Source organism: Bos indicus, chromosome 15, assembly GCF_029378745.1.
Source record: "Bos indicus isolate NIAB-ARS_2022 breed Sahiwal x Tharparkar chromosome 15, NIAB-ARS_B.indTharparkar_mat_pri_1.0, whole genome shotgun sequence".
In the NCBI taxonomy this organism is placed as follows: domain Eukaryota; kingdom Metazoa; phylum Chordata; class Mammalia; order Artiodactyla; family Bovidae; genus Bos; species Bos indicus.
The window spans coordinates 25,223,985-25,235,437 of NC_091774.1; the positions used below are offsets into that span (position 1 = coordinate 25,223,985).

Sequence of the window (11,453 nt, forward strand, 5' to 3'; positions counted from 1 at the left end):
ATTCCTTCCAAAGAAATCCCAGGGCTGATCTCCTTAAGAATGGACTGGTTGGATATCCTTGCAGTCCAAGGGACTCTCAAGAGTCTTCTCCAACTCCACACTTCAAAAGCATTAATTCTTCAGCACTCAGCCTTCTTCACAGTCCAACTCTCACATCCATACATGACCACAGGAAAATAGCCTTGACTAGATGAACCTTTGTTGGCAAAGTAATGTCTCTGGTTTTGAATATGCTATCTAGATTGGTCATAACTTTCCTTCCAAGGAGTAAGCGTCTTTTAATTTTATGGCTGCAGTCACCATCTGCAGTGATGTTGGAGCCCAAAAAAATAAAGTCTGACACTGTTTTCACTGTTTCCCCATCTATTTCCTGTGAAGTGATGGGACCGGATGCCATGATCTCCGTTTTCTGAATGTTGAGCTTTAAGCCAAGTTTTTCACTCTCCTCTTTCACTTTCATCAAGAGGCTTTTTAGTTCCTCTTCACTTTCTGCCATAAGGGTGATGTCATCTGCATATCTGAGATTATTGACATTTCTCCCGGCAATCTTGATTCCAGCTTGTGTTTCTTCCAGCCCAGCGTTTCTCATGATGTACTCTGCATGTAAGTTAAATAAGCAGGGTGACAATATATAGCCTTGACGCACTCCTTTTCCTATTTGGAACCAGTCTGTTGTTCCATGTCCAGTTCTAACTGTTGCTTCCTGACCTGCATACAGGTTTCTCAAGAGGCAGGTCAGGTGGTCTGGTATTCCCATCTCTTTCAGAATTTTCCACAGTTTATCATGATCCACACAGTCAAAGGCTTTGGCATAGTCAATAAAGCAGAAATAGATGTTTTTCTGGAACTCTCTTGATTTTTCCATGATCCAGTGGATGTTGGCAATTTGATCTCTGGTTCCTCTGCCTTTTCTAAAACCTGCTTGAACATTAGGAAGTTCTCCGTTCACATATCCCTTATGATTATATAGTGGAAGTGAGAAACAGATTTAAGTGACTATATCTGATAGACAGAGTGCCTGATGAACTATGGACAGATGTTCATGACATTGTACAGGAGACAGGGATCAAGACCATCCCAAGAAAAAGAAATGCAAAAAAGTAAAATGGCTGTCTGAGGAGGCCTTACAAATAGCTGTGAAAAGAACGGAAGTGAAAAGCAAAGGAGAAAAGGAAAGATATAAGCATCTGAATGCAGAGTTTCAAAGAATAGCAAGAAGAGATAAGAAAGCCTTCCTCAGCGATCAATGCAAAGAAATAGAGGAAAACAACAGAATGGGAAAGACTAGAGATCTCTTCAAGAAAATTAGAGATACCAAGGGAACATTTCAGGTGAAGATGGGCTCAATAAAGGACAGAAATGGTAGGGACCTAACAGAAGCAGAAGATATTAAGAAGAGGTGGCAGGAATCACAGAAGAACTACACAAAAAAGATCTTCACGACCAAGATAATCACGATGGTGTGATCACTGACCTAGAGTCAGACATCCTGGAACGTGAAGTCAAGTGGGCCTCAGAAAGCATCACTATGAACAAAGCTAGTGGAGGTGATGGAATTCCAGTTGAGCTATTTCAAATCCTGAAAGATGAGGCTGTGAAAGTGCTGTACTCAATATGCCAGCAAATTTGGAAAACTCAGCAGTGGCCACAGGACTGGAAAAGGTCAGCTTTCATTCCAGTTCCAAAGAAAGGCAATGCCAAAGAATGCTCAGACTGCCACACAATTGCACTCATCTCACACGCTAGCAAAGTCATGCTCAAAATTCTCCAAGCCAGGCTTCAGCAGTACGTGAACCGTGAACTTCCAGATGTTCAAGCTGGATTTAAAAAAGGCAGAGGAACCAGAGATCAAATTGCCAACATCCACTGGATCATGGAAAAAGCAAGAGTTCCAGAAAAACATCTATTTCTGCTTTATTGACTATGCCAAAGCGTTTGACTGTGTGGCTCACGATATACTATGGAAAATTCTAAGAGATGGGAATACCAGACCACCTGACCTGCCTCTTGAGAAACCTATGCAGGTCAGGAAGCAACAGTTAGAACTGGGCATGGAACAACAGACTGGTTCCAAATAGGTAAAGGAGTACGTCAAGGCTGTATACTGACACCCTACTTATTTAACTTATATGCAGAGTACATCATGAGAAAGGCTGGGCTGGATGAAACACAAGCTGGAATCAAGATTGCCGGGAGGAATATCAATAACCTCAGATATGCAGATGACACCACCCTTATGGCAGAAAGTGAAGAGGAACTAAAAAGCCTCTTGATGAAAGTGAAAGAGGAGAATGAAAAACTTGGCTTAAAGCTCAACATTCAGAAAACGAAGATCATGGCATCTGGTCCCATCACTTCATGGCAAATAGATGGGGAAACAGTGGAAGCAGTAGCTGACTTTACTTTTTGGGCTCCAAAATCACTGAAGATGGTGATTGCAGCCATGAAATTAAAAGATACTCCTTGGAAGGAAAGTTATGAACCTAGATAGCATATTCAAAAGCAGAGACATTACTTTGTCAACAATGGTCCATCTAGTCAAGGCTATGGTTTTCCATTAGTCGTGTATGGATGTGAGAGTTGGACTCTAAAGAAAGCTGAGCACCAAAGAATTGATCGTTTTGAACTGTGGTGTTGGAGAAGACTTTTGAGAGTCCCTTGGACTGCAAGGAGATCCAACCAGTTCATCCTAAAGGAGATCAATCCTGGGTGTTCATTGGTAGGACTGATGTTGAAGCTGAAACTCCAATACTTTGGCCACCTGATGCGAAGAGCTGACTCATTTGAAAAGACCTTCATGCTGGGAAAGATTGAGGGCAGGAGGAGAAGGGGACAATAGAGGATAAGATGGTTGGGTGGCATCAGCGACTCAATGGACATGGGTTTGGGTGGACTCCGGGAGTTGGTGATGGACAGGGAAGGCTGGCATGCTGCGGTTCATGGGGTCGCAAAGAGTCAGACATGACTGAGTGAGTGAACTGAACTGAACAGAACCAATGCAGGAGACATAAGAAGCACAGGTTCGATCCCTGGGTCAGGAAGATCACCTGGAGGACAAAATGGCAAGCATTCTTGGACATCTCATGGACAGAGAAGCCCGGCAGGGTACAATTGATGGGTCCCTGGCAGGCTACTGTCTATGGGGTTGCAGGTTGCAAAGAGTTGAACATAGCTGAGCACACTGAATAATACTGCATTGTGTAGACAGACCACATTTTATTTATCTATTCTTAAGTTGATGGACATTTGGGTTGTTTCCATCTTTTGACTATTATGAATAATGCTGCTGAATAATACTCATGGACAAGATTTTGTGTAGACACGTTTTCATTTTTCTTGGGAATAATTCTATGAGTAGTGTTCCTGGGTCATGTTAAATCTTTATGTTAAGACAATTATTTTGGAAATTCCATTGTTTTCCAAAGTAAAAACAGTCGCATATAAAAGGAACCATTTTACCATCTCACCAGCAGTGTACGGTAGGCTTCAGCTTCTCCATAACCTTGCCAACACTTAGTTATTATTGATCTTTCTTATTATAGCTTTCTTATTATTGATCTTTCTTATTATCCTAGTGGGTGTTAAGTGATAGCTAATGGTTTGATATTTGTTTCTCTGATGTCAACAATATTGAGCATCTTTTCATATTCTTGTTATTAATCTTCTTAAGTGGAAAATTTAAGAAAATTTAATCTTCTTAAATGGAAAATTATAACACAGTTAAAGGATGCTTGTAAATAACTGATTATACATGCTGGGATTAGGATCTTAACTACATACTTAGATACAATGTCCATAACTAATTGCTATTATCTGAAATCATTCTCACTGGAGGTAAATTTCCAAGTTTTATTTAAACAATCAACTTTTCCTCATGCAAAACGATACCATTGTAAGACTCTCTCTCACTCTTATCTTGGGCCATCTTCTATTCTCTCCATCAAGTCTTGTTGCCCTTGTGGCCGGCTTCTCCTGGAGCCAGTGACTGTGTGTTCTTTGTGTGTAAGCCTGGATTTGCACCCAGTGATTTCTTGATTAACTTCCTCAAAGAGTTGGATACCCAGTCATCACTCCTGCTGTTTGGGCTCAGTGGCCTTCTGGGCACCTGACATCCTCAGCGTTTCTTTTCTTTCTCTTACCTCTAATTTTCTGCTCCTTCTTTCTCCTCTGTTGGTTTCCTTTCTCCAGCATCTCTTGTGCACTCTGTGTTATTTAATGTTTTTCATTGGTTAGCTTCTTCCTTCATTCCTCCACTAATAAATTCCAAAGGGATCTGAGGCACCAATTCTACCTCCTGCCCTTGACTCTCTCCTTTCATGAATGAATTTTCTCTCAAGAAACCCCATTGACTTGGCAGAAAAGGAAGGATTCCTTGCAAGGCTAAGAAAACCATCTTCATCAGGAAACATACTCCCTATCTGCAGTATTTTTTGAAGACTGAGAATGGAAACCAGGCATTCTCATCTCTCTAAAAGAGCCCCGGCCACAGTTGTGTGGTATGATCAACAGTTTCTACAAATGGTTATGGATGACTCCCACATGGATCAGCAGCTACTACAAAGATACTGTTTCAGCATTTAAATCCAGTATTTCCTGGAATGCAAAAATAGGAAGCCAGGAGATACTTGGAGTAACAGACAAGGTTGGCCTTGCAGTACAAAATGAAGCAGGGCAAAAGCTAACAGAATTTTCCCAAGAGAACACACTGGTCATAGCAAACACCCTCTTCCAACAACACAAGAGAAAACTCTACACATGGACATCACCAGATGGTCAATACTGAAATCAAATTGATTATATTCTTTGCAGCCAAAGATAGAAATGCTCTATACAGTCAGCAAGAACAAGACAGGCAGCTGACTGTGGCTCAGACCATGAATTCGTTATTGCAAAATTCAGACTTAAATTGAAGAAAGTAGGGAAAAACATTAGGCCATTCAGGTATGACCTAGATCAAATCCTTTACAATTATACAGTGGAAGTGACAAATAGACTCAAGGGATTAGATCTGATTGACAGAGTGCCTGAAGAACTATGGAAGTTCATAACATTGTACAAGAGGGGATGATCAAGACCATCCCCAAGAAAAAAAAGTGCAAAAAGGCAAAATAGCTCTCTGAGAAGGCCTTACAAACAGCTGAGAAAAGAAGAAAAGTAAAAGACATAGGCAAAAAGGAAAGATATACCTATCTGAATGCAGAGTTCCAAAGAATAGCAAGGAGAGATAAGAAAGCCTTCCTAAGTGAACAATGCAAAGAAATAGAGGAAAACAACAGAATGGGAAAGACTAGAGATCTCTTCAAGAAAATTAGAGATACCAAGGGAACATTTCATGCAAAAATGGGCTCAATAAAGGACAGAAATGGTATGGTCCAACAGAAGCAAAAGAAATTAAGAGGTGGCAAGAATACACAGAGGAACGATACAGAAAAGATCTTCATGACCCAGAGAACCACAATGGTGTGATCACTCACCCAGAGCCAGACATCTTGGAGTGCAAAGTCAAGTGGGCCTTAGGAAGCATCACTATGAACAAAGCTAGTGGAGGTGATGGAATTCCAGTTGAGCTATTTCAAATCCTGAAAGATGAGGCTGTGAAAGTGCTGTACTCAATATGCCAGCAAATTTGGAAAACTCAGCAGTGGCCACAGGACTGGAAAAGGTCAGCTTTCATTCCAGTTCCAAAGAAAGGCAATGCCAAAGAATGTTCAAACTACCACTCAATTGCACTCATCTCACATGCTAGCAAAGTCATGCTCAAAATTCTCCAAGCCAGGCTTCAACAGTACATGAACCGAGAACTTCCAGATGTTCAAGCTGGATTTAGAAAAGGTAGAGGAACCAGAGATCAAATTGCCAACATCCATTGGATCATAGAAAAAGCAAGAGAATTCCAGAAAAACATCTACTTATGCTTCATTGACAACGCTAAAGCCTTTGACTGTGTGGATCACAACAAATTGTGGAAAATTCTTAAAGAGACGGGAATACCAGATCACCTTGCCTGCCTCCTGTGAAACCTGTATGCAGGTCAAAAAGCAACAGTTAGAACTGGACATGGACAATGGACTGGTTCCAAATTGGGAAAGGAATATGTCAAGGCTGTATATTTGTCATCCTGCTTGTTTAACCTATATGCAGAGTACATCATGCGAAATGCTGGGCTGGATGAAGCACAAGCTGAAATCATGATTACAAGGAGAAATATCAATAATCTCAGATATGCAGATGACACCACCCTTATGGCAGAAAGTGAAGAAGAACTAAAGAACCTCTTGATGAAAGTGAAAGAGGAGAGTGAAAAAGTTGGCTTAAAACTCAACATTCAAAAAACTAAGATCATGGCGTCCAGTCCCATCACCTGATGGCAAATAGATGGGGAAACAATGGAAACAGTGACAGACTTTATTTTCCTGGGCTCCAAAATCACTTCAGATGTTGACTGCAGCTGTGAAATTAAAAGATGCTTGCTCCTTGGAAGAAAAGCTATGAGAAACCTAGGCAGTGTATTAAAAAGCAGAGACATTGTTTGTCAACAAAGGTCCATATAGTTAAAGCTATGGTTTTTCCAGTAGTCATGTATGGATGTGAGAGTTGGATCATAAAGAAGGCTGAATGCCAAAGAATTGATGCTTTTGAACTGTGGTGTTGGAGAAGACTCCCGAGAGTCCCCTGGACTGCAAGGAGGTCAAACCAGTCAACTCTGAAAGAATCAGTCCTGAATATTCACTGGAAGGACTGATGCTGAAGCTGAAACTCCAATACTTTGGCCACCTGATGCAAAGAGCTGACTCATTAGAAAAGACCCTGATGCTGGGAAAGATTGAAGACGAAGAGAAGGGGATGACAGAGTATGAGACAGTTGGAAGTCATCACCGGCTCAATGGATGTGAGTTTGAGCAAGCTCTGAGAGATGGTGAAGGACAGGGAAGCCTGATGTGCTACAGTCCATGGGGTTTCAGAGAGTCCAACATGACTGAGTGACTGAAAAACAACAACAATCTGATATTTGTGGGTGAAACAGCCACTACCTTTACAGTTCGGCAGAGGGGACAAATGCAATAATGATGATGATGATGATGATAATAATAAAATGATCCAGGGATTATTCTAAGCAGTGGAAGAAGAATTTCCACTTCATGGGGACAGTTCATTTATTGTAGAAGCAAGCAGCTAAGTATTTTGATTATTATTTCTATATTCTTATTCACTTCCTAAAAAGATTTAACCCACCACAAGGTAATATGGTCACATTCAGACACCAAAATGTCTTCTTTGATTTTACAACAGATCTGCTCCTAAGAATATAACATTTGGGATAGCATCACCATTTCGTACCTGACTTGAGAGATCTGGGTTCCCCATGAGTGGGGTAGTCATCCATGTATGTTGGTTTGTGTGTTTCAGAGTCAAGGGGCCAGAGAAGGAGAAGTTGAGCCGGGCAGTCGAGCAGGTCCTGAAGTGTAACATGACTCAGAGCTGGCTGCTGAGGGCCATCTGCCTGCCCCTGGCCGACTGCCTGCTAAGCACGCTGTGCCTAGATGCCACCTACCTGCGCCTCCCTGCCTGCCACATGGCCCTTAAGAACCGCAGCAGCCTGCTGAAGTCGGGGGCCTTCCTGGTGCTCGTGGATGCCCTGAACAGCAGTGACTACGTGATCGGGGAGCAGAGGTCTCCAGCCTCTGTCTGGGCCCGGAGGCAGTGGAGGCTGCTGTCGGGGAGGCTGGCTACACCATCCAGCAGTTTGAGGTGATCTCCCAGAGTTACTCTTCCGCCATGGCTGACAACGAAGGGCTTTTCTTCTTGGTGGGGTGGAAGTTGAGCACATCTGTATGATACCTTGGGATCGCGGTTAAAGCAATTCCTCTGATATGCCCACTTGACTTCAGTCCTTGCCACAGTCATTGTGCTGCATAGAGGCTAATGGCTAAGGCCCAATGGTTCACCTCGGACAGGACTTGAGAGGTCAGTCTCCCTGGCAACCGTTGGTTGACCACCTGCTCTGTGTTCCCCATGTGTGTTGATGTTATGATGACTCAGCCTGACCAGTGGGCATGCCCAGTCTTCATCGCCTGTGGTTACAAAAGAAGACCTCATTTCCCTTGGTCTTCCCAGTTATGATGGCTTAAGTCCACACCTGCTTACAGAGAAATATCTGCGGTTATTCACTCTTCATTCCCTGATGCCTTCTTCTTTCCTGGGAACAGACTTCTCCTGTCCTTCAATTCTTGCCTTCTCTGGAGACCGTGTCCTTCTCTAGTGTCCACTGGAGCCACCACCACCCAGGGTCAGGCAACAGCTGCCACTTTTACCTCTTGGTCCCAAGTATGGGGTAGGCCCTTCATTAAGTCCCTTAGCAAACCTAAGCCAACGCTGTAACTTTTACCGGAAGAGAAGCTTAGGAATTGGAGAGAGAAAGAACAGGCACCATCATAGAGCCACTATTAGAAACAAGTGTCTTAGAGTCACGTGCTTAGAGGGTCCTGAGAGGTAGCCTGTTGGCATAGCTTTTTGCCAAACATCTACTTGGAGTTAGCATATCTCCTTATGGCTTGCTCATCCTCTCTAGGTCCTACAGCCATCACCCCAGGGCTTTAAAACAGAGGTTGACATATTAGAGCCCGGGAGCCAATTCCAGCCCGCTGCCCATTTTGTAAAATTTACTGGAACGCAGCCATGGCCATCATTTACGTACTGTCTATGGTTGCTTTCCTGCTGTGATATACCTGCTGCAGATATAGCCTGCAAAGCCTAAAATATCTATTATTTGGATCTTTGTAGAAAAAGTTTGCCTTCTCCTACCCAAGGGAGAGAGCAAAGGAGTTTCTTCCTCCCCCAGTCTGAGGCCCTTTTCTCTCATCTTCATTTCTCATCCCAAGATTTCCCTCTTCCTAGGATTTACTGACAGAGGACATTTCTGCTTCCCACAAAGTAAAGTTCTTCCCCCCATGCCCCCACGCGCACTGACAACCACATCAGGGCACAGGAGTCCAACATCAGTACATTTTTACTTGTGTGTGTTAGTCATTCAGTCATGCTCAGTTCTTTGCAGCCCTATCAGGCTCCTCGGTCCATGGGATTCTCCAGGCAAGAAAACTGGAGTGGGTTGCTATTCCCTTCTCCAGGGGATCTTCCTGACCCAGGAATTGAACCCAACTCTCCTGCATTGCAGGCAGATTCTTTACCGTCTGAGTCACCAGGGAAGCCCAAGCAAACATTTTTATTTACTTGGTTGTAAATAATGGGTCCACTTCCAGGACATTTCCAATTGTTCAATAGCATAGGACATTCACGTTAAAACATTCTAACCTGATTACGACTTCCAGAGATTCCCTCCGGAAGGCCAGTCCAGGCTGCATCTAGAAAGCTAAGTCCGGCTGTGTTCCTACAAGCATGTAGGCAGGATCAGGTCTGCAGAGCCTTTCTGCACGTAACTACTCCCAGAAGGCAACATGCTTAGCTCCCAGGAGTCAGCACCAGTCACCGCGAGGCCCCAAAGAAACGACCAAATCTGTGGATACTGGGCTCTCCCAAACTTGTGCCATCTGCCTCCACCCAGAATGAAAGTCAAGGCTTCTGAAACATCTGCATCTGGTTACTTTCTCCCCCAAGCAAAGCAATGGCCCTTGCTTCAATTTGCATAACTGCAAACAAAAACATAAGCCTGCCTTTAAATTGATTGAAACTTAAATCAATTTAAATTTAAATTGATTGAAACTTAAATCAATTTAAATTTAAATTGATTGAAACTAGTTTCAATCTCTTTTTAAACAGCAGTTTCTTTCTCTTATCATTTATTTTCGCTTCACTGAGTCTTTGTTGCCGTGTGTGGGCTTGACTGTGGAATGTGGGACCTTCATTCCCTGATTGAACCCAGGCCTCCTGCTCTGGGAGCACGGAGTCTTATCTGCTGGACCACGAGGGAAGTCCCCAGCATTTCAGTTTTCAAGTGATAGGTTTTCTATTTTGATCTATGCAAGTTTGGGGGGAGAAATGCTAAGACCAGACTGCCCACAAAAGCTCTGTGAGGCCCAAGTCCCTGAGCAGATGGGTCTTCCGTGACTCTACCCCTAAGATGACATTTATTGTAACACTTGTCTGTTTCTTCCACTGGACTGTGAGCCTCTTTCTTGGTTTGTGTGTGGATCCCCTTACTGTTTGGCTAGACACGATCCAGGCTGTAGGCACAGAGTAGTAAATGGAGGAGGGAAGAACTCAGTTCTGGGAGTTTGTGTTCTGGAAGAGGAAGTTGTGGGACAAGAAGATAAGGAAACTAATCAACGAATGAGATACTGTCTGATAATGATAAGGGCGATGAAGGCACTGTAACAGGATAATGGACTGGAGACTGTCTCAGTGACAACATCTGGCTAAAAATGGCTTAAACAATAAGGGGTTATTAATCTCACAAATAAGAACCTCAGAGGTGGGTACCTGCAAGATAAAGTGGTGGCTTTACAGCATGGTCGAGCATCCCATCACATCTCTTTCTCCTCTGCCTGTGCCTGTGAGTGGGGTTTTCATGGGAGGGAATCTGCTTCAGAAACCCCAGCAGGCTTCCCACATCTTACTGACCAGACTGACATGCCCACCTCTAGACCAGTTACAGACAAAACAGAGAAGATGCAGAGAACACTCCTAAAGATTTGTTAAACGAGCGAATAAATTCTTAGGTGATAGCAGAAAAGAAAGAAGAAAACTTCCTGGTTTCGATGAATGAGCTAGTATCTCTGATAATCTCAGCATCCATTTTTTTTTTTTTCCCTACAAAGATCATCCCATTTTCAAATTCTGGCTCTGCTACCTATTAGCTGTTTCTCCTTGGACAAGTTACATAAACTCTCTGTGTCTGTTTCTTTATCTGTAAAATGAGATTAAAATAGAATTTCTTATCCAAAGAATAAAAGTGAGCTGGTACAGATAAAAGACATGGAATAAATGCTTGGCACTTGATAAGCACACAATATTTATTTATTGTTAGCTATAATCATTAGTATCTTTGATATTAGTTGCCAACATAGCTGAGAAAAGATGTCTTCAGCTCGAAGTAGGAGAGATGACTGCAGTTCTGGGATGCTGGCATCCAGGCTTTTTACTGGCATTGCCTTCCAGAGGCGTTGTGGTAAAACTCAGTCTCTACACTGCAGCCACTAATTCCTTTCTCATTCAAGAAATATGCAAAGGACTTCCCTGTCTGTTCAGTGGTTAAGAATCTGCCTTCCAATGCAGCAGACGCAGGTTGGTCCTTGATCTGGGAAGATTCCAGATCAAGGGCAACTAACTAAGCCCGTGAACCACAACTCCTGAGCCAGAGCTCCAGAACCTGTGATTTGCAGCAAGAGAAGCCTGCGCAACACAGTGAAGAACCCACGTACCACAGCGAAGACCCAGGGCAGCGGAAAAAAGAAAATATCCAACCAACATTTGCTTAGCACCCTCCAAGTACCTTCCCT

The 11,453-nt window shown here is 43.1% G+C and overlaps 1 protein-coding gene across 1 annotated transcript; it reads left to right on the top strand.

Annotated features, from left to right (window-relative positions):
* The first annotated feature begins 7,363 nt into the window (after positions 1–7,363).
* Positions 7,364–7,836, top strand: LOC109568796 (nicotinamide N-methyltransferase-like). Its single transcript, XM_019974183.1, is given in 2 exon segments — positions 7,364–7,670; positions 7,673–7,836. Coding segments are annotated over 2 exon segments (471 nt in total).
* The last annotated feature ends 3,617 nt before the right edge of the window (positions 7,837–11,453 follow it).